We start from the raw sequence: 23,096 nt of genomic DNA, 5'->3' as shown, positions 1-23,096 counted from the left end.
AATTTTTCTGTAATATTCCAAAATTTTTCAAGGCCCCCTGCCATCATTTTAGGGAAACACTTCAAAAATTAGGCTTCTATGAAGATAACACCTAAGTTAATAAGCACCAAAATAGGATCATATTGTAAAAAGACATAAAATTTTACTAAAAGACGAAATTTTACTATGTTAGTTATTTTTAGAATTACCGAACAGCAAAAAACGAGAGGGAACACATTGACCCTTTCATCATTCTAGTGTTAATGTATTGTGTAGTGTTCCATTGACAGAGAAAATTTTATGTGAAAGTAATTCCAACTGGAGTTTGTTTGACAATATTTAATAATTAGGTATGGCAATAATTTGATACAGTTAAGCCATATTTAACATATACAGTCAGTCAAGAAACTTTCATTCTATCAACATTGGTTACCTGAAAAGCCTTTGGAAACTTCGATTTTTCAGCTTTTTATTTTCCAATTTTATCCAAAGCATCCAAGTACTGAAATATACATTCATAAAGTACCAAAATAGTATCTGTTTGCCTTTTAAAAATTAATAAAATAAATTGCCTTTTAATTCTGCAGGTTCGTTGGGTCACAACCTTTACACAAGCACTTAGAAAAACCATATAATTAGGTTAAATTTAAAATGGTAAAAGTAAATTTTGTTCCAAGATTTATAAGAAACTTGGATAAGACTTGGCATTGCATTTTCTATGGTTAAGATAATGAATTATAGATTTCTTTTGTTATTGAGAATTAGAAGAGTATATTGAATCCTTGTCAAGGAATTGACGTCTCTTGTACACGTTTTATAAGACTTGCAAATTATTCTTTAAAGATTTTATAGCTTCATTAACCATATCTTTCCTGTCTGAAAACTATCTTCACTCTTTATCGTGAAGTATTGTAATAGGCGAATTATTTTGGTGATAAAACACATAGTATATGCCATCTACTTTATTTTATTTTTAGCTAAACTTTAGTTCTCTAGGTGCATGTTATTCAGTTCACAACCAGCATAATGCTATATAGCACTTAAAACAGACTTCTAAAACTTTAAAGGAAGTGGATTGTGGATTTTGTCAAAATAAGTCCAGTATTAGTAAGGAAATATTTGCTATAATTTTAAGAACTTACGTTAAAGCGAAATTATGTTATAACGTCTATATTTCTTCATACCACAGGGAGTGTACAGTCGACTGTACACATCGAGTGTACAGTCCGCAAAAAAAATAATATTTATATATCACCCTGAATAACTTTCGTTTTAATGATTCACATACTAAGTGCAATCTTAATGGTTCCTGGGGGGTGACCTCAAATATGCAATTATTAACTATTAAGTTACAAAATTGGACACAAAAATGTATTTTCTCTGAATAAACATGTTTTTTTTTCCTACATATTTGGATTCTTAACCTTCAAAGTATAGGAGGTAGCCACAATATGGTAAATATGGTTCCCATATTGTGGCTACTTGATCAGGAGAGCGATTCAAAGTTCTTACCCCTTAATGTTAATTTCACTCTTTGCCTTTAGTCATATTTTTAAAACTAATTAAGCAATTCAAAAAATAAAATTCCCCCCTCTTATAATACCCATATACCCAAAGATAATTTCACGTAAAAAATACTTTTTAATAATTATTTATTATTTAATATACTTGTGGATGAAAAAATTTTGAATTAAGAGGTATACATTTTCTTTTATACCATATTAATCTACGTATTTTTCCATTGCAGAATCTTAAGTTTCAACAGTTTTTATTTGGTAGAAGCAGAGAAAAATTAAAATTATTCTTAAAAAAAAAATTTGGCGACAATGAAGAGTTATTCAAATGAGGCGATTAACATTTAAATGTGATTAACTTATGAGGAACTTTACTTCCACACACCTAAAGTAAAATTTCATTCATATTTTTTTGTAAATAACCAAGTGCTAATCCTTTTTTTTTTTCAAATTACAAAATACGATGTTTCTTTTTTAGTAGTCTAAAACTTTATTTGTAATTTAATAAAGACATTTGAAAAAAACATTTTATTCAACGAATGTTTAGTTTTATAAAAGCACGTTTCTGATAGAATGAGATCATACATCAGCTTTTTTAATTAAATTTTTAATTTTTAGCTTGTTCTTTCAATAATTGATACAATTTCAATAATATACAAACATATGCATAGATTTGGAATAATATGTTTATCAATTTTCTCAATATATATTTTATAATTATGAATATGAATTAGTAGTCAACCTTTTTAAGCATCTTAAAATTTCTCAACATCTAATATATCGTCTTAATCTTAAAATAAATTTTTTAATTATCTGTTCGCCCGTGTTCAGCAGAATTATTTTATGAACTATTTAATTAAATTTTAACATTTCTCAAAATCTTACTCTTTACGCTACCAGGTATATTATTTTTCCCATTAATATACTAATCAATTATTTTAGTACTTTAACTTATGTTTTTCTTTAAAGTAAAACTCTTTTTTAAATTATTGTCAAATTTTTATCAAAAGAAAAATTAGAATTATTGCCAGTTAGCTGAGAATTATATCTTTTCAAAAACTAAAAATATTCTGTTGATAATATTATTCGATGCAGAACACTTGACTATTTACTAAGCATACTATTTTTTCCAAAAATGAAGATAAAATAAGAAAATTGTCCTTTTAAAAGGATAATGTTGAAAAAATTTGCTTAAAAAGTTGTTAATATAATTTCTCAACTTTAGCGGAATTAATTCCAAATATTCAATAAATTTGTTGTCAAAATATTCAAAATATAAATTTGTTGTCAAAAAGTTGTCAAAATATTCCTATATCAGGAAAATGCTCGATATGCCTTGTTTTGTTAAAGAGCAATAAGTATATTTTCCCTAAATTTCTAATAGGGTAAAGTTAACTTGTTTGAAATAATTGACTTGTAACTAAACTTTAATTCCAGGGGAGAGAGGTCATTATATTGTTTCATTTGACTTTTGAAATTTCCCTTGTAGATAGAATGGTTTAACATCCTAAAATGTGTTTTTCAGAGCGGTAGTCAAAATATAAATAAATAAAAATATAATAAAAAAATGTACTGCTACTTGATAATGGTCAAAAAAATTTTTAATTGTAAGGTGTACAAATTTTTGCATAATTTTAATTTTAAAAAAAATTTACATTGTAATTTACAAATTTTGATCAAAATTTGTGGAATAGCTCCTGAGAAATTGAATTTTAACTATAAGACTTTTTTTTTTGGGGGGGGGGGGGTCAGAAATCCGAGACCATCGAAAATAGGTATGTTTATTCAGAGAAAGTTTCTCTTTTGTGTTTGACTTCTTTACTCAAAATATAGTCTGCACTTACTAATTGCATATTTGAGTTCACCCCCTCAAGCCATTGAGTCCTAGAACCTAAAGATCCAAACTTAAGTTATTCAGCATGGTCAATTTTTTTTCCGCTCTGTACATTTTTAATAATATTAAATAAGTAATATTTTTTGTTTTTTTTTACTAAATAAATAATTTACATTTATTCATAAATAATATACATTTATTCATATTCGTCATTTGAGCAGTATAGGCTAAATACAGAATATTTGTATGTTGCATCTCTAATTCAGTGCAATTAGCATTTCTTTTTGAAAATAGCATTTCTTTTTGAAAATGTAAGATCATCAAAACAGATTATCAAAAAACTTTTTACAAATTCTGTTGCAATGAAATTTGTGAGGTGAGATTGTAAAAACATAGGAACAGTAAAATAAAGTACTTGCTGAACAAGTCACAGATTCAAGGTAAAACTTAGTTTTTATGATTTTTTCGAATAATAAAGTTAATAATAATTTCTTTTATTTAATAACAATTATGTTAAAAAAAACTCATTAAGTCATTTAGTAAATCACTTAATAATCATTAATCATTTAAAAGTAAGTAAAAATAAATGTATTTCATATTTAATAAATACATATACATAGATCCAATCAAAGTATGAAATTGATTAAAACAAATTTTAAGATAAAAACTTTAAAATAATAAGTCAAAATGGAGCAATGCTAAAACCAAATTTGTCTTATGTAAACAATTTAAATAAAAAGTAAGAAACCAAAAACAAACAAAACAAAATTTTAAAGATATGTATGTTAACAAAAACAGCACTGCATCAGGGGACACACGGTCTGCTAATACACTGGAGCCTTTCTGTACTCAGTGGTTAAACCAAAAACCTGAATATAGAAATTGGCAAATCAAAGCTTGCAGAACTACAACCTTCCCCGAATATTCAACCACATAATGTGTGTGTATGTCCTATTCATGAAAAGCATTACTATACTATTAAAAATTGCACAGTTGTTATTTTCCAAGTATAATATAGAAATTTTCAAGGTTTTTTGTAAAAAATTGCAACTTTCTCTGACTATTCCCATATTTTTAAGAGTTAAAATAAAATTCCCTGATCCGTGGGAGACCTGTATATAAATATGTGTGTGCATGTATATATATATATATACACACACACAGGGTACATAGCCAAATCTTTCAACAAAAACAAGCACCTTTTGAGTACTTTTTAAGCACTCAAAAAATATTTATAAGCACTATATACATTAACAAAATTCAAAACAATTTTCAGACTTTACAGGATCATGACAAAATAACTAGTTTCTGACAAAGAACGCCTTTCTTGTTCATATTGTAGTGATCGAGACATTGTAAAATGATCGAGAGATTTTTCGGTTTGATATCAGAAGGTGGAAAATGAACCCTGAAATTAAGAATATCTTGCAAAATGCAGCAGAGTTGCACATGAGAGTGCAATAATCTCACCGAACCCAGCTCAGTATATGCACATGCGGACATCATCAAACATGTAAAACGATTGGCGTTTTTATATGCTATTAACCAGTGGTACGTCGAAATAAATTGTGGTCGACATGGTTAAAGAAAAAAAATCTCATTTTCGAAAAGGGAATACTAAGCACTTTTTAAAAAAAAGCACCTTTAAGGGCTTTTAAAACCGAAAATAAACACATTTAAGCACTTTTTAAAAAAGCTACGCACCATGATATATAAATATATGATACCATGAATGGCCTAAATCAAGAGTATGTCAACTTTCATCAGTAAATGTCAACAATCTCATAGTTGCTTTGGTGAATGTCCGAAATATATGCTATATCCAATTTGGTATTAATTTATTGGTCGATATTATTATATTTAATTAATATTTTAATATCTGCTGAGGATAGATTAGGAGTATTCCTAATATCGGTTAGATGCATACACACACAATTACGAATTATTTCTTTTGGTAGCTTGAAATGATCTGAAATCTTTTAAATTTATAGTAAAGAAAAAGTTAGTTCCTAAAAGGTTAAAGTAAACTATGAAGTTTAAAATGCTAAAAAAAATTTTTTCAAAAATTTAAAATGCAAAAAAATTATAAGCAGAGAACTCCCTCATGGAGAAAGCATTAGCTGTTGTCGTGGAGAGGGGAAATATAATGTCCTTTATATGCTTTTATTTCAGGTAGCATAAATGCTTGCTAAATGTTAGCTATTTGCATTTAGATATAAGTGCCAGACCTTGCTAATACAAGTACAGTGCACTCCCGATTATCCGGGTTAATTACCGGGACAGGTCGCACGGACAATCGAAAAACACGGATAATCCGAAAACTCCTTTTATTAAAGAAAAATTCAATATCAGTACAAAAAATATAAAAATTACTGACATTTGAATGCATAACATCAAACTAGGAATTTTCCTTATTAAAAAATGTGTAATGCGTCTTCGCCATATACACATATTTTGCGAACAGCAGTAATGTCACTAATCAAATCCTCCCATATAATCTAATAAAGTTTCCACAGAGCAGCAGAATGAGAAATTGTATTTCCCTCATTTACTACATCTTCTGCATCAGTTACTATCATCACTATTTGATTTAACAACATAACGATGTCTTCATCAGTCAAATACTGGAAGCCTGGCTCACATGCATCACTTTGAAACCAATCTTCTAAATTTTCTTCATCAAGAATTTCGAAACCTTCGATTTCTTTTGCTAGTTCGAGAATACAGTTATCATATTTTTCTTGAACATCTGAAGAGGATTGTTCATCAAGCGGTATGATCTGTCTCCAAGATCGTGATAACGTAGACGATTTTACCTTTGACCATGCTGCTGATATTCCATATACTGCAATCCAATAACGAATATTGCTTCCAAAAATTTGGTAGTGTTATAACTTAATGAATCAAATATTTTTAATCTTGAAAATGCTTCTATTTATATTTTTTGTGTGACTCCGGAAAGAGCACGGATAATCCGCAAACCGGATAATCCGCGCACGGATAATCGAGAGTGTACTGTAGTTGAGATGTATAGAATAAACTCAGTTTTTGCGAGCCCTGCCACATATATTATACAGTGGAACTCCGATTTCCTGCTTTTCACCAGCCTAGGGTTAACCCTTTCACGACGCAAAGCGCGCTTACCGCTGAGGCTGGCAGTCTCTCTAGCGTGTGTCTCCCCAGGGCCGGAGGGTTTTTTGATGTTAAGCCTAATTCCAGGAAATTGCCGAAATATCAGCGCGTTGTTTAATATTGTTCTGTAGAGTATTTAAGTGACATATGCTTTATATATATTTCTATGGATACTTGTTTAAATGTAATATAAATATTAATAAGTTTAAATATTTTGCATAATTTCCTCTATTTCCAGCTCAGTTAAAAATTTTCGACGCTTCGACATTCTAACGGTAAAAAGAAAAAAAATTCAAGCCTACAAGATCTAATTATCCACTAAAAACTAATCCGAAAATCAAAAGTAGCGAGAGATAAAAAAAACTCCCTTACTTACGGTAAATAAATATCACGTGCTAATTTAAAGAGCCCTCATAAAACATTCTCCCCCCCTCCTCTCCTTCCCCTAAAAACCACGTGACTGTACTTTCATCTTGAGTAGAAGGTCAAATCTACATGTATCTGAAACCATATGGACATACAATGCCATCTTTTGGAAGAAATTTCATTTTTTAAAACGTTCCGAAACGCTGGCACAAATAAGTGACAGTCGGGGGTGAACGAGAAAACTCTCTGACACGCGGGTGTGTCGGCCGGGAAGTGAGCGCGTTTCTTGCTGTCACATATATGTGACAGTCGGCTCGAAAGGGTTAAAAAAACGCACAAAGTGGAATAACGCAAGAATGGGGGGAAAAGAAATTCAGTATATTTTTCAAAAACAGACACTTACAAGATAAACTACGAGAAAAAATGTGCCATCTTCAAATGGTCATTTGTTTTTAGACAAAATTTCAACAATATCACGATCAATACTTTCTATTGTTTGCAAATATGCTTTCAAACTTTAAATCAGTAGTGGGTATATCCTCTGATATTTTTGCTTGTTTTCATCACAGGGATTAAGTCAGGTATTGAAGGAATTTAAAAATGATGGGATGTGCATTGCAGTTGATATATGTGTAATCGAATTTGGATGATCTTTAGACATGAAATTTTATTCCAAAAGACCAATGTTCCCATGAGATATCGAGAGTCTTTATTAAACTTATTTGTAATGTATTTGAGGCGACATTGTTAAGCGCTGTGGAAATCAAATTCAGAGTTTCTAGAACATTTATTTTTGCTTTGGAAGCATATTGCAGGTCATCAGAATCAAGAAAAATAAATGAATAACCATGCAGTTGCTTAGAGCAACGTTCTTTAAATTACTGAATGATTTCAAGATTCAAAGGTTGAAGTTTGCTAGAAAAATTTCCACTCGCAATGTTTACAATTTAAGAATAGAAAAAAGAATAGAAACAGATAGGAAAAAATAGAATAGGAAAAGATAGAATCGAAAAAATTTGAGAAATCTACAAAAACCTAATAAACAAGTCTTTTTTCTTAGAAAAGAAAACTTAGATAAAATTTGTGTAAGTTTATAGAGAAAAAATTAGTGTGATCAGTTAGAAAAATGTATACAACAGGATTTTCTCAAAAAGAGTAACGTACAATCTGGGAAAATTTAAAATTATCGGTATAGGGGATTTTCCCAGACTAACAGAAAATCAATCAGGAAGAGGGTTAACATAGAATACGGACAACAGAAAACCAAGGTTCTACCGTATATAGATGATAAAATGTTAGACTTTCGGGGACTTTCTGAGTCTCTTTTAAGTTCTATAAAACTAAATTCATTAAGATTTCACAACTTTAAATCAATATGACTAGACTAGGGGTGCACAACCTGCAGCCCGCCAACTACTGAAGTGCGACCCACAAGAGCTTCTAGCACAATAATAAAGAAACAAAAATTTTAAAAACAAATAATTTCGAAAATTTTTAATCGCACTTTTGAGTCACCACGTTTTACACACTCAATTTTTACAGATTCTATATTAACTGTTTAACGAACTTTCTTTAAGCCGATTTTATCGTAAATCTAGATGATTATTTAACCCTTTCGCGACAAGATTTTTTCTTAAATAACAGAACAATTTTGGTAGCATGAACTATGAGTATGTAGCATTATGTACGGTAGTGCCATCTACGTTCTGTGAATGAAAATACCTTCAAAAATATTGGCAGAACTGGTGGGAAAGTCTCCCATTAGATAGAGAAGCGTTTCTCTCCTAAAAGATTTTTTTGAACATTGCTTGGGACGTATGTGTCCCATTAGGTGCGAAAGGGGTAAGCAGTATTTTCGATTTTCAACGTAATTTCGAAAATCCCGAATTTTGATTACGATATTATAACGATATGCGAGTTTTAGATCGCCCATTTAACTAAACACTTTTGGCGCACTTTATTTGTGTCGATTTTGTCGTCTAAGTGACTATCTTTTTTTTTCAATTCTTACTTTTTTTCCCAACCATTTTTTCGGCATTTATTGCTATACATTTCCACGTAGTATAAAAAATTTCGATAATTTTATTACAACATGCGAATTTTCAATCGCGCATTTGACATGCTTTATTCGAGCTGAGTTCATCATAAATTTAAGTGCTTTTTTTTTCCACTTATTTTATACTTTTCCAACATTTTTTACTATCCCGCTATTTAACTATGATGTTATTACAACTCGCGAATTTCTAATCACGCGCCTAAATAATCACTTTTTGATACGGTATTTCAGTACAGTTTTGTCGTAAATTCTAGTTATTTTTCCTTTGTTTTTTCGGCAACAAATTTGATTTGGTCAAATGTGGTAAGGAATTGCGATTTGGTCCATTATCGAATACCGTATATTTGTGGCCAAATAGCGACATTTTTTAGCAGCAAAGCAACACTGAAACCAAAATTTCAATGCCAGGATTAATATTTTCTGGAAACGCTAAAAAATAAGGCCTATCAGAAACGCTTTTGAAAATGTCGAACCTATCATAAAAATTATAGATTGTATACAAAAGGGAAGCAGAGAAAATAAAAATCAATCTTAATTATTAAAGGAAAATTTTAAGGCTGAACTATCTCAGTTTCCCAATTACTAGAAAAAGTCAAGAAAATAGAATAAGTCTAACAGAAATGCTCCTAAAAAGTGCCGCGTTTTAATAAAAATGTCCCTAAAAAGATTTTTTTTTTTTTTAAAAAAAAAAAGAAAAAGAATGCTAGATAGAAACAAAAACATTAAACATTCTTAATTTTTTAAATGAAAATCTCTTAAATTTTTCATTTTGCCATAATTTTAGACAAAAAAAAAATTGCTATAAAATAAAGTTTCTTAGTAACGTTCATTTAAAAAAATTTTGTGGCATAATAAAAATGCTGATAAACAGGAAAAGTTAATTAAAAAGAAAAACAGACCAAAAAAAATTGTTTTTAGTTCCCAAAACAAAATTTTAAGAATGAAAATCACAGTTATCTATGGTACCGGTTATCTATATTACAGTACAGGGAAAAAGTGACAATAAATTAATAGTATGAGACGTTCCGTAAAAATGCTATGTTATAATAAAGACAGCAGAAATGAGAAAAAATATTTCTAAATTCTTAGAACGAAAAGCATCGAAAAAATTACAAAATTGACTTTTCTGAATATAATTTTCCTCTTTTTAAAAAAAAAAAGCAGAAGTGCAAAAACCTATAATTCACTATAAAGTGAAGTAGTTTCAATGCTTCAAATTGCAGAAACATGGATTTTAAAATTTAGCAAATTTCGTGTAAAAATTATTTCTTATAATAAACAATACTATGATATGGTTAAAAATATGATTTTATATTATTCTTTATCATGTCTATACATATTCAAAAAAAAAAGTAATAAAAGTAATAATTTACTTAAAGATACTATGCTGAATATTTTGCCGATCATTTGACCAAACGAATTTTGACAAAAGGGCCAAATACTCATTACATCCCTAATTTAAATGCAATGTTATTGCAGCCAGAGAAATTCACAAATTGGTGGAAAACATAAATTTTTAAACTCGCCACTGTTTGTAATTTTGATGTAATTTTTTTGTTGCTTAAATAATCTTTTTTGTTAAAAAAAATAAGAAAATGTTTACAACATAAAAAAACTAATATTCAATCCTATTTACTTCGTGTTGAATTCGTGTTTCCTATTTACTTAATTTAAAATCGTGCATATGTATTGTATCCCAAATATTGAGATTCCTATTCACGCGAATTTAAAATGAAAAGTAATCAAGATTTGTGTTCAAGCTATTTTAAAATCAAATGTAAGAGATTAGTATTCACAGGATTTTAAAATCAAACATCAAAATTCATATTAACTCAATTTAAAAATCAAACATCGACAATCATATTCACATGAATTTTAAATCAAACATTGATATTCAGATCAAAGTGATTTTAAAATCGAATATTGACGTTCGGATTCACACGATTTTAAAATCAAACACTCATCCCTGAGGTATCAGTCATTAAAGAAATACAAAAAAAAAATAAAATATTTTTAAAAAAATTTTTGATTTTCAAATTTTGCCAAAATGAGGTGGGGGCAAAATGGTTGAAACTAGTAACAAGAGTTAAACAATGCATGCAGAAAGGTTTTTAATCAAGATTTTGTGTTCATAGAAAGTTTTTAGTTTTATCTAAGTCTGCTAATGTATTTTTTTATTACACTTAGATATTTATTGCTTTTGATTGAGTGATAAGAGTTTGTTTCTTACTGTATTGCCAATTTGCAAAAAATAATATTAAAAAACAAACTATAATAACAATACACACTCAGGGTCTAAGTTTTTTTGAAAGGTATCTATTTTGTGAAAATTTAGACATAATTTGTGAAAATTAAAAATTATATTAAAAAATCAACACAAAAATATGGTAAGGTAAGAAAATATTTTCAAAAATTGTCACTACAAATAGAAATTATTTATGACTGGTAAATTTATATATATTTTCCCCCATATATTCAAAAATAATTTTGCTATTGTAAAATCTTAAGGTCTGTCTTTGGCTGAAAATTGTACCCAAATTGTAAAAATCCATAAAAATCACTGTCCATAGTTAAATTTCAACTTGAATTTAATAATATCGCACTATCTGTCCAAACACATGCTACCTTTTCGTGAAAGACAGCTGGCAGAAAAGTGCCTCTTTTCCTTAAATTGCAATAAGAACGGAAATTGTATGAGAACTTGCTCTTTTAAAAGTATTTTGTGATACTGCTTTTCCTAAAGTTGAATATGTGAAGGTACTGCTAAACGATAATAAATTTACCCTGGACAGACTCCTGACATTCGATTTAAGTTTTAAGGATGTGCACTAAAGATTTGGAGTAGTTATTGGGCCTGCAATTAGCAAATGAGACCTGAGAGGAGAGTTTAAAAGATAAAGAATTTCATTTAGAATTTTATTTTCTTTTTATTATTATATTATAAAAAATTGGAAGGGTGACATATGTCCTATCTTTCCCTCTACTAGCTATGACACTGAATACAAATAGGTATCTCGTTCAATATTGTCTGCTTTGATACGTCACAAACATTAGACTGTAAGAACTGTACAAAAAGAATATTTAATCCTACATAGGCGATAAATAAAGCAATAAAACTATCATTTTGTCAGCGCAAATACATCCTTCCTTTGTTTTTTTTTCTTGCAGAAAAAATTGGTACAAACAGATATTATAAAAAAAAATTCTTTTTTTTTTCCTTTTAGTGTACAGTGACATATTTTTCAATAAATTCTTTTCAATTGTGTTGAGAAATTGTGAAACTTATCTGCATTTTATTTCCTATTTTATTTATAAAAATAGAAAAAATTTTAATTATTTTTTCAGGATTTTAAAGATTTTTTTTCTTTTAATGTACAGTGACATTTTTTTAATTGTATTTTTATTGTATATAAATATAAAGAAACTTTTCAGATTTTTTTTTCTTTTTTTAATTCAGCGACTGTTTTTTTACTCCAGGTTTTTTAAAATTAGTAATTTTAAAGAAATATTGCTTGAATATGAGTTGTATTTACATTGCTGTTAATGAATGCTATGCAGTTAAAAATAAAAATAAAGGATTTCTCAACCAACTTTATCAATAGGGAAAATGTAATAAAAACACATTAGTCTACCTATTCCACCAAAAAATAAACAATTTAAATTTAAAGCTGCTATTTGATGGATAAAAAGTTAAGTGTTTATAGTACTAAGATAAAAATTAAAGCTATTTTCTCTAATCTAAATCTATTTTCAGTATTTGTAATTGTTATCTTTAACTTAAATTTATATCCCACCTGAAGAATTTACATCCCACACCAAAAAGTTTATGTCAGACAAAAGTAAAAAAAAGTTCAAGTAAAAAACTTCAAGTTAACTATATATCATATTTTACACATTAAGAACTGCCTAGAATTCCAATGTCAGCTAACTCAGCTTCTAAACTCAGTCACATATAAACTATAAACAAATTTACAGAATTAAGACAATTTGTAAATTAGTAATCATTTTTTACTTTTGTGTGATTGACAATCAACACCAACAATTAAATCTGTTTAAATTGAACGTATAACCAGTTCTTATAAAACAAACTGTTTTTTGATAGGTTATGATGTACCAAGTATTTCATATAAAAATTTAATCTTTTAAAATTTAATTATTTTAAGAGTTTTTGTACGAAATTTAAGATCATATTTTACATACGACACCATGGAATTACCCTTATTAGTTAAAAGACATATTACTAATCGCTAGTTAAAAGACAGATTAATAAAATAAAGTATTCGCAAAAATCGAAATATTTTCAAAAATCGAAACATTTAAATACAATCTTCAGAAATTAAAAGAGTTTTTGCAAAATTAATATTGTTAGTAATAATTTGAAATAAATTGGATACTTCAACTTTACACTAACCACGTAAGAAAAGAAAGGAAAGTTCAGTCAAAGAAAACTAAAAGAGTCAACACTTTCGCAAGAAAAAAACAAACGTGATAAGAAAAGTTTTAAAAAAATAATAATAAAAAAGCTATCAAAATGCGCACTCACCGGTTCATTCACTGGTCACATGTAAAGCCATATGAAAAGATATACAATCCAGTATTCACATAAACATTGCTATCAGATAAAACTTATTTTTAATAAAAAATCTTAAGGTCTGTCTCTATTTTAGGGGCGTGGAAACAACTTCCAAAAGTTTTAACTCGTCACCGATTCTAATATTCGTAATTAGACTAAAAAGTTTCAACAAAGCTGAAATTGATCGTAATTAAACAGCGCACTGTGTCTTGAATACCCGTAAAAGATGGGTTTACATGATCAAGGTAACTTTGATCAAAGTAGGCGCGTGCTTTCAAATTGCATCATAAAAGTAAATAGAACAAAAAAGGGAACCACGAATTGGTAGGGAAAATGCAAAGGGGAAAAAAAGTTACACACTGTAGTTGAAAGTATTGGAGATCGAAATGGGCTACAGGTGGCGTAGAATAGAGCACTTTACCTATGGCAATACTTCGCACTCTTTCACCATTGCAGTGCGGAGAGTCATAGGAAAAGGAAGTATGCTAGATCCTGTCTTGATTTTCAAATAGATTAAGAACTTTAAGTTAGGAAACTGTGTGGAACTGAAAACTACATTAAGCTTAGTTCTAAAAGAGAACATCGTGGGAATTTTAAAAAATTATTTTTGACAATTAAATATGGAAAATAGTAAGAAAGGCGAAAATATCGTAACACATTCCTATACAAACGAGAAGAGGGAAAGGTGGGTGATCAAGACATGGATCTATCTCCTCTCCGCCGTATTCGAGCGTTGCGATCGCGATTGATATAAAGGCAGAAAGATCAATCACTACTAAAGGGACTCTAGAAATAATTAGAATTTACATCACGCAGAAAACCACAAAAATGTTCTAATATCAGCCTAATTCAATATTGAACAACTGAACGATATTATACTAACAGAAGATAATGATTATTAATCTATCAGTGATAATTAACATTTTCCAATTTATTGTGCTTTACATGAAATTTAATGTTTTGGGCAGATTGGATTGCTTACAAAAATATTATTTAATTTATTTAATTTTATATATTTATTTTTTTTTGTAAGTACATAAATTGTGCTTTTTGTTTTTTTTATTTCAAGCATTTGAATTTCAGAATTATATAATAGAAATTAATTTTTAAGAATATATTAGTTTTTTATAAATTTCGAAATTTGCAAATTGAAAATCTTTAAAAAAAATTCGGGGGGCAAAGGTGTTTAACTTCAGTAAAATTTGCGAATTTCAGCTCTTTCTGACGCAGAGACTAAGAGAGAATGTTATTAAAAAATTTTAATCATTTCAGTTTATTAAAATCAAATTAAAAAAGAAAAAATTATATAAAGCTACTATAAATAAAATTTTTTTAATGAAGTTTTGTTTAGACAAACAGCTCACTAGAGGGCATGAATATAGAGTAGAAAATAGTTACTAGACCTGGGGTGTCAAAGTTCACCGTGACATCCGTTTGGTCCAGTGTATATGTATAAAAACAGAAAGATCAACCACTTGACCAAACGAACATTACAGTGAATTTTGACATCACAGGTCTAGTAACTATTTTCTACTCTATATCCACGCCCTCTAGTGAGCAATTTGTCTAAACAAAACTTAAGTAAAGATTATTGTTTCTTTATTGCTGCATATAATTTGTCCTTTTTTTATTTGGTTTTCGTAAATTGAAGTTATAAAAAATAAATTAAAATAACGTTCTATCTTTGTCCCTGTGTGAAAAACATCTGAAATTCGTAAATTTTACAGAAGTTAAAAACATTTTTTTTTAAATTTTTTAAAGATTTACAATATGGAATTTTTAAAATTTAAAAAAAACTAGCATATGCTAGTTTAGTTAAAAATTTATTTTATAAATCATTCTGAAATTTAAATGCTTGAAATAAAAAAAAAAACACAATTTAAGTAGTTTCAAAAAAAACAAAATAAAATAAAGAACATATTTTTGTTTAGCTGCCCAAAACAATAAATTTCATATAAAGATCAATAAATTGAAAAAGGTTAATAATCACTGAGATTGAGTCTCATTATCGTCTGTTAGCCAGTTAATAAAAGGTTTTCATTTGTGCAAAGTGTAAATACTAATTATTTTCATCCAAAAAGTCTTTTAAAATGAGATTTTACTCCTGTATTTAAATTGCGAGTTACTTTGATATCTGAGTTGTGAACAAAAATACATAAAAGTATAAAAATGAGACGAGCGTTTTACAACATTCATTAAGATGATAGGTTGAATATATCAAGGATGATAAAAAAAAAAAAAAAAATTATTGATAATTTAAAAAAATTTCATTGATGTAATGAACATTTAGATGGAAGCCTAGTACCGTCAACAAAAATTGAAAAAGATTTTCGTGGTTTTCGCTTGCTTGTAAATTGTTGCCATAGGTAGAGAGTTCTGCTCTGCGGCACCTGTAGCCCAGCCCTTTCGATTGTCAATCATATTTTCTCCAAAAATAAATAGTCCCGCAGTGGACTGATCGTTAATACACGGTTCCCAGCAGATCACCGAAGTCAAGCATCACTGGCTGCGGTCAGTGTGCGGGTGGGTGACCACTTGGATCAGTCTGCCTAGGGACCGAGGGTGTGCGGTATTGGTCCTCGTTAAACTGTGCTACCGCAAAGTACTCGACTTCGAGTGCAGGTCGTTGGGCTTCCGAAGCGGGGGTGCCATCCTCTCAGCAGAGGATCAAAATCGTGATGGCATGTCTTCGGATCATCCTCAGGGATGTTTCCCAGACTGTCGCCAATAGACCATTGTGCAGCTCTAGTGCGATGTAAATGAACTACTACAACAACAAAAATAAATATTACAAATAGACATAAATCAAAATAAAGAATTGAATACATAAACAAAAATGAACGAAAGAAAACATTGCCTAATAAATGTTAAGAAAATGACATTTTGATTTAAAAAAATCCTTCCTAGCAGAACCTAAACTCTAACCCTGTACACTCGCATAAAATATTCAAGAACAGTGGACAGAAGAACTACGAATTCCTAAAATATTTCTCCCTACATTTCCATTCACCCCCCTCTCCTTCTACGTGGTCAAACAAGATAATCAAGAGAATACCTCAAACAAGTGATGAGTCAGACAAGTGATAAATGAGTCAAACAGGATATTCAACAAATTTGGTGATTTTCCTTGGTCGCCAGTAAGGGATAGAAATTGCCAAATATATTAACCGGAAATAACGATAAAAACGATGATGATTACAGTCTTTCAAATAGGTGTATTTTTACGGCAGCCAAGCAATAGCCAAACTAGTAACCGTTCACCTGTTGCCACCAAAAAAAACAGACGTTGATTTCTTTCAAATCTTAGGCTAATATCTACAAAATCCACTTCGGAGTCACTCAGTGTGAATATTCGAACGCGATCGGAGTTGAAAATCAGTTTAGCAGCTAGTAGTACGCATGAAGATTTACAATATTTGGCCTCTTATCGCAGCTCGCACCTGGCTGAGGAGTCAAAATTTTGTCACTGGCGCATGCGCATTCTAAGTACCTGGTGTACGTGGAGACACAAGTATCTACGTTATTACACATTCTAATGTTATTTGGTGCTTAAAGTTGTTAAGCCGCTAATAGACGATGGCGAATCGACGAAGTTTTATGTTATCTCATGAAAATTTAGAGGATCTCTGCAATCATTTCAACACTGTAAGTTTTATACTTATTTTTGAATCTGGCAGACGCATAAATTGGTATTAAATACTTAAAGCTTTTGAATGCGAAGATAGTAGTTATTCATTAGGAAGTCTAGTCAATAATGATTTTAAATCAGCTATAAATGTTTAAATTTTTACTTTCTAAGGTAATCTGAACAACAAGTAACGAAGTACTGTTAATTCTATAATAGTCACATACAAATTGTTTTGAGTTTTCAACCGAGTTTGAAATTAAAAAAGTAAAACCTTTTTATTTCTTCGTATCTCTTGAAGTCTTACGAAACGTTAGATAGTTACTTACTTTAGACTGAAATAATTGCTGCTTGTTGGCCCTTAACAATTATCCCTTGAAACAATAACGGATTCCTTGAAAGGCGCGGTACTTAAAAAGCAACCTTATCAGATTTTGATTTTGTTTGTTCGACAATATCCGGCTGGGAAACGTTTTTCTAAATCAGAATCAACAAGACATCAATGCCAGAAGTATGCTTGGGTAGGGCATATTTCTATATCGGTCTCTGATATTGTCAAAAAGTTTAAGAAAAAAGTGGGGAGATTTCCATATCCTGACCTGTGGCAGAATAATAATAATAAGTCTTTGCAGCAGCAGCCCACAAGAAACTTTAAAAAAAAACATCACAGAAAGGGACCAACTCGAAAGGTATAACTCGTAGCCACCCGCAAGCAAGCATCTACATGTTTTTTTAATTTTAAATGTAGTTGGTGCGACAGATCACTCTACGAAAATATCCACGTAAAAATAATTAATTACTTTGGGCTTGATTATGAGTTGTATCTTTTAAATGAGCCTCTGAGATGTATTTTATTTTTTAAATTTTCCTATGCCATTGCATGTTGTTGCTAAAAATTAGGTGTTTATTTTGGCACAGGTCTCAGTGCAGAAATCTTATCCTGAGGCATTATCTCAGATTGAATAAAAACATCAAAAATTTCAGCTTACCTATTAATTAATTATTACTTTCAAAAAAGTATTTAAAGGATCTTCAATAAGAAAAAAAAATTTTAGACTGTAATGTCTAATTTATATATTAAGAAAAAGGACTTTTTAGACACAGCCAGATGTTGGCCAAGAGAACATGAAGGTTAAGAGTGCTCAATTTCAAGATTAATGTCATAATGGTTCAGTTAGTATTGTACACCAGCTATCTTTACATACCTGTTACCTATTTATCTAAAGCTTGGTAAGCTTGAATTCACCACCCACCAGGGATAGGTTCTATGTTTGTAGTACTTGAAAACATCAATTTCTCTCTCACTAATAATCAGATTCTAAAAATCACCAAAGTAAAATCGTAATTTTTATTTATACCTGGTCTCATAGTCCAGTGCTAGTGTTTCTTACACAAATAACACTATTTAATTAAACATTTATAATTCTAATACAAACAACATAAATTTTGCATTTGTTTTGTTTTCTAATATTTTCATCTTTTTTTTTTTATCTTTTGTATACCTTTTAAATTGTATGAAAGGTATTTTCAGAGGATATGCAAAATTACTATTACTAAAATATTCACTTTGTAATGATAAAGCACTGTTTAACTTAAGTTGTGAAGAATTAATGAAAATATTGTACAATCCTGACTCGGTTAATTTGTTAAAGGAAAATTTAAAAATATTTAACTTTTTTTTTATAGAGGAAATCATGCAGATTTTACATCCAATGTTCATTGTAGGCAGTTAAAGGGAACATGCATGATAGGATAATAATTTAAAAGATATGTATTCAAGAGAGAAACTAAAATTAAAATGTATATGTGAGACTGATAAACATTTAACTTTGTACATTTATTTGGAAAAACTTACTTATTATTAAATTTCCTTTGAGCAATTTTACTTTTAGACCTACCATCTTTACATACAAAAATTTTTGTCTGGAAATACCAATGTTCATCATGTTTATATAACTTATTTTAACTATAAGAAATTTACATGATTAATAAAAAAATCATTTTAAACACATTTTATTTTTGTGAAATGAAAAAAAAAAACCAAATTATTTATTACATATGTTTTCGTAACACACTCATTTCATCTTAAATTTTTGATTCATAAGTTAAATAAGAGAGATTGAGAAATTAAATAATAAAAACAAGCATAAATTTTATAATAGGTTTATTTTATTTATCAAGCACTGTCTTACTCAGATTTCTTATTTAGCATGCAAAAATCTATGTTTACAAACCCACTATTTCTTAAAAATTTCATCTGAAATAAGTCAGATAAGTATTAAAAGTATTGTTTTATTTTATAGAGAATATGGGTCAATGTTTAAAATATAATGTTTTGAGTAAGAATTTTTTTTTTACAAACAAATATTTATTACAGAACCGATTTCTATTTTATAAAAAAATATTTATTTATTAATGATGCATTGATTTGACAGCATAAGTTTTCGTTTTAGCATTTTTTTTCACAACCAATTATCTACAATAAACAAATCATCTTAAGACATTTTTGAGTGTGTCAGATGCGACTCCTTCTATCTGATGGGATAAATTTATTAACCAGGCAAAGTTTCAGTGCATATACATCCGATCACCTTGTTCTTGCTCTAGAGTTGTTAAATCTTGGCAAAACTACATTTGAGCAAAGAGGCTTAGTTTTTTGTTACATAATTCGCATAGATGAGGTTTAAACCATTCAGGCTAATTCAGCCTATAACCTTAAAAGTGAGATTAAATCCGTTTTTTTTTTTTTTCAATTAAAATAAAAATACTTATAAAAGTAAAATACTAATCTTCAAATTTATTTTTCCAAATTTTTAATTATGTGTTACATCATAGAGTAAAATTTATCAGCTTATTCACTTTTTCATATTAAATCTGATTTTTCCCCTTTCACTTATTTACAGTTGGATAAAGATGGCAATGGATACTTAGATGTTAGTGAATTAAAACAGGCTTTGGAGATCGTTGGCTTTAAGATTCCACAATGGCAAGTTCGCCAAATGATTGATGACATGGAAAGAGGACACACTGGCATTAGAAAAGGAGAGTTGTCCTTCGATGATTTTCAAATGGTTTGTTTATTTTTTTGGCTTGTAAGTTTGGTGGGGGGGGGGGTTGATTTTTTTACAAAAAGAAATATCTACTTGAAAACTACTTATTTAATTATTAATGATAAGAGATTAGATTTGCTGGAAATGATATGGAAATTTGATTGTAAATGTGACAAATTTGAACTAAAATAAAAATGTCAGTTGAAAAATTAACTGTGTAGTATTGCCTTATCTCAGAAATTTGACCATTCCAAGTCAATGATTGGTGGAATCAGACCATAGGACCCAGCCCAAGCCATTAAAAAGCAGCCTATACCATTATAGAGCCACCACCAGATTACACGGTGCCTTGTTGACAACTTGAGTCCATGGCTTTGTGGGGTCTGTGTCACACTCTATGACCAAATGAGTCACACTCTATGACCACAGCTATGACCAAATGAGATCTTGACTCATCTGACCGAACTACAGTTTTCTAGGATCCGAGGATTATGGCTACAAGCGCAGGAGAGGCCCTGCTCGTGATGCAGTGCTGTTGGTAAAGGCACTTAAGTCGATATTCTGCTGCCTTATCCCATTACAGACAAATTTCGTTGCACTGTCCTAAAGGAATGGATCATTTCATGTCCCGCATTGATGCTCTTGTGGCAGAATTTTTTTTGGCTTTCTGTGACAGACTTCTCTAGCGCTAATATCTTTCTATAACCTAATTTTCGTAGCAAATTAAAAAATTAAGTGTGAAAGGCCAAATAATTTTATTTTATGGGCTTTTATAAATGACTCAAATCTAACAATAACGGACATTATTGTACTTGCATTTTGTCATTACCGCACCTACATTGCCTGCTTACGACCTCTCCCTCGCTGTGAGGTGTGTGCTTACTGGGAAATGTGCGTCTCGTACAATGTAATGTGCAGTATAGTACATGAAAATCGTATCATATGGAAAGCTATTCTAACAGTTTAGTTTTTATCTTGTTAACTGTAGTTATTAGAATCACTTAGCACTTTCTTGTTAATTAGTTAACATTTCATGAATAGAAGCAAATGCTATCTTTAAAATATTCCCTCATAAAAAGTTTTTGCCAAACCAATATATTTCAAAAATAATGATGTATATACTTGCATAAATAAAAAAAAACAATGATTGAGTGAATTAACAAAAGAGCATCATTATGTTCGATATTGCTATTAAGCTCCTTGTAATTCATTTAATTTCACAAAATCGAGCAATTTCTAATTTACAGTAGACTTAACTTTTTTGTTTAAGTTAGGAATTATAAATTTGTTGCACCCTATTATGATTTGAAGAGGTAAAATATCATTTACTTCATTTTTTGTTGTTGAAATAATGAGAAAATTTCATGCAAATGAAATTTTCTTTGTTTAAAGAAAAATAATTTTTTTCATTAAAATTATTTCTTGCATTAATAATTATGTTCATATCACAACAATAACTCAATCAATATCTTAAACAAGTAACAGGGATGAGATTTCCCCCCTTTTTTTACTTTTGTATCTCGAATTTCAGCCTTTTTATCGGAAACTCCGATTATCTAAAAGTTCAAATTTTTTTTTAAATATAAATATTCCGCTTTTTCAGAAATTTCAGCTCTTGGAATAAATAATTATATTTATTTCCGATTTTCAAAGATAAAAAGAAAATTCAAATTACATAGCTGCCAACCCTTCCGCATTTTAACTAATTTTAGCTATTTTCTCCGCTTTTACGCACAGAAGATAATATTTTCGGCATGTTTACCCGCCTGCCAGATAGCTTGTGTTTTCGTAATTAAGACGTTTCTGCTTCAAACGAGCCTTTTAGAAGTCTCAAGCCCAGATTCTGCTAACATTTTGATTCTTATTCACGCAATTTTAATATCAAACATAGCTTTTCGTATTTACGTGATTAAAATTTGCGATTCTTATTCACGTGCTTTGAATGTCATACATTGTTATTCTTATTTACAAGATTTAAAAATCCAATATCACAATTTGTATAGATGTGTTCTTAAAAACCTATGTAGCAATTCATATATGCGGTTATAATATCAAACATGGATTTTCATATTTATACGTGATTTTAAAGTAAGGCTTTGGGATTCACATGATCTAAAAATTATGCATCGTGATTCGTATTTATGGGATTTAAAAATTACACATTGTGGTTCGTATTTACGCGATCTAAAAATTATGAATTCTGATTTTTATTTACGCTATTTAAAAATTCTATAACGCAGTTTGTATTTTCTTGTTCTTAAAATCGAGTTTCATATTTACGTGGTTTCAAAATCCATTATTGTGATTCATATCCACCCGATTTTAAAATCCAAGATCGCTATTTGTATTTACGCGATTTTGAAATCAAATATCGCGATTCTCGTAAGAAGTATGTTTATCTTTAATTAGTTACTATAAATTTGTCTGTTTTTCTATCGACAATTATTAGTATATGTAGGTATATTCGAAACTTACATTCTTTCCTTGCAAAGAAGAATGTGACACAGGCAGGTAAAGAAAGTAGAAATAGGATTTGTCAAAATATATTTGAGGATGGGCTAACGACTAAATTAATCACCAATCTGTTTCAGCTCATTCAAAGGCTGCATTACGAGCAATTTGACCTTTTTAAAAGATGTTTTTGCTTGTTTTGTAAAACATGAAGTATTTGCAGCAAATTAAACAAAAATAAAAAGAAAGATATAGCAAACATAAAAGATGTAGCAAACAAAAGCAATCACTTAGAAAGTTATTAAATTTTTTTTTGGAAAAAGAGTTGATAAACTCAACACCAAAATTGAAAAAAAATATTTATACTGTTACTTAAGCTATAAAATGCAAAATTCATATGAGATGAAAAATAATTATTTAAATAGCTGCTGATTATCATGTAATTTTTCAAACTAAAATAGCAATTTTTGTATGTTAAGGAGTTATTATGTTTCTACTACATAGTTATTGACATGT

The 23,096-nt window shown here is 29.4% G+C and overlaps 2 protein-coding genes across 9 annotated transcripts in view; one reads left to right on the top strand and one right to left on the bottom strand.

Moving 5' to 3' along the window:
- The window catches only part of LOC107436389 (ADP-sugar pyrophosphatase), a 50,536-nt gene extending 36,387 nt beyond the window's left edge, over window positions 1-14,149 (bottom strand). For 2 of the 6 annotated variants that reach the window (XM_016048091.5, XM_016048097.4), the window contains exon 1: window positions 13,425-14,149. The gene's annotated coding sequence lies outside the window, so the exon portion shown is untranslated. Of the gene's footprint in view, window positions 1-412; window positions 482-13,292; window positions 13,374-13,424 lie in introns of those variants that run through there. The other 4 variants (XM_071187688.2, XM_071187689.2, XM_087155327.1 and 1 more) reach the window with 4 other exon arrangements.
- A 2,636-nt stretch (window positions 14,150-16,785) lies between these two features.
- Window positions 16,786-23,096, top strand: part of Fim (plastin-2 fimbrin) — a 36,711-nt gene continuing 30,400 nt past the window's right edge. The window contains exons 1-2 of one of the 3 annotated variants that reach the window (XM_043038874.3): window positions 16,786-17,099; window positions 19,983-20,150. In XM_043038874.3, the coding sequence (XP_042894808.1) occupies window positions 17,031-17,099; window positions 19,983-20,150 (237 nt within the window). In that variant the 5' untranslated portion in view covers window positions 16,786-17,030. Of the gene's footprint in view, window positions 17,100-17,214; window positions 17,254-19,982; window positions 20,151-23,096 lie in introns of those variants that run through there. The other 2 variants (XR_006224664.3, XM_071187684.2) reach the window with 2 other exon arrangements.

This window comes from Parasteatoda tepidariorum, chromosome 11 (genome assembly GCF_982258835.1).
Source record: "Parasteatoda tepidariorum strain Cologne lab strain chromosome 11, Ptep-v5.0, whole genome shotgun sequence".
Taxonomy (NCBI): Eukaryota; Metazoa; Arthropoda; class Arachnida; order Araneae; family Theridiidae; genus Parasteatoda; species Parasteatoda tepidariorum.
The sequence above is the reverse complement of the archived record's forward strand: the minus strand, read 5'-3'. Positions and strand labels throughout refer to the sequence as shown.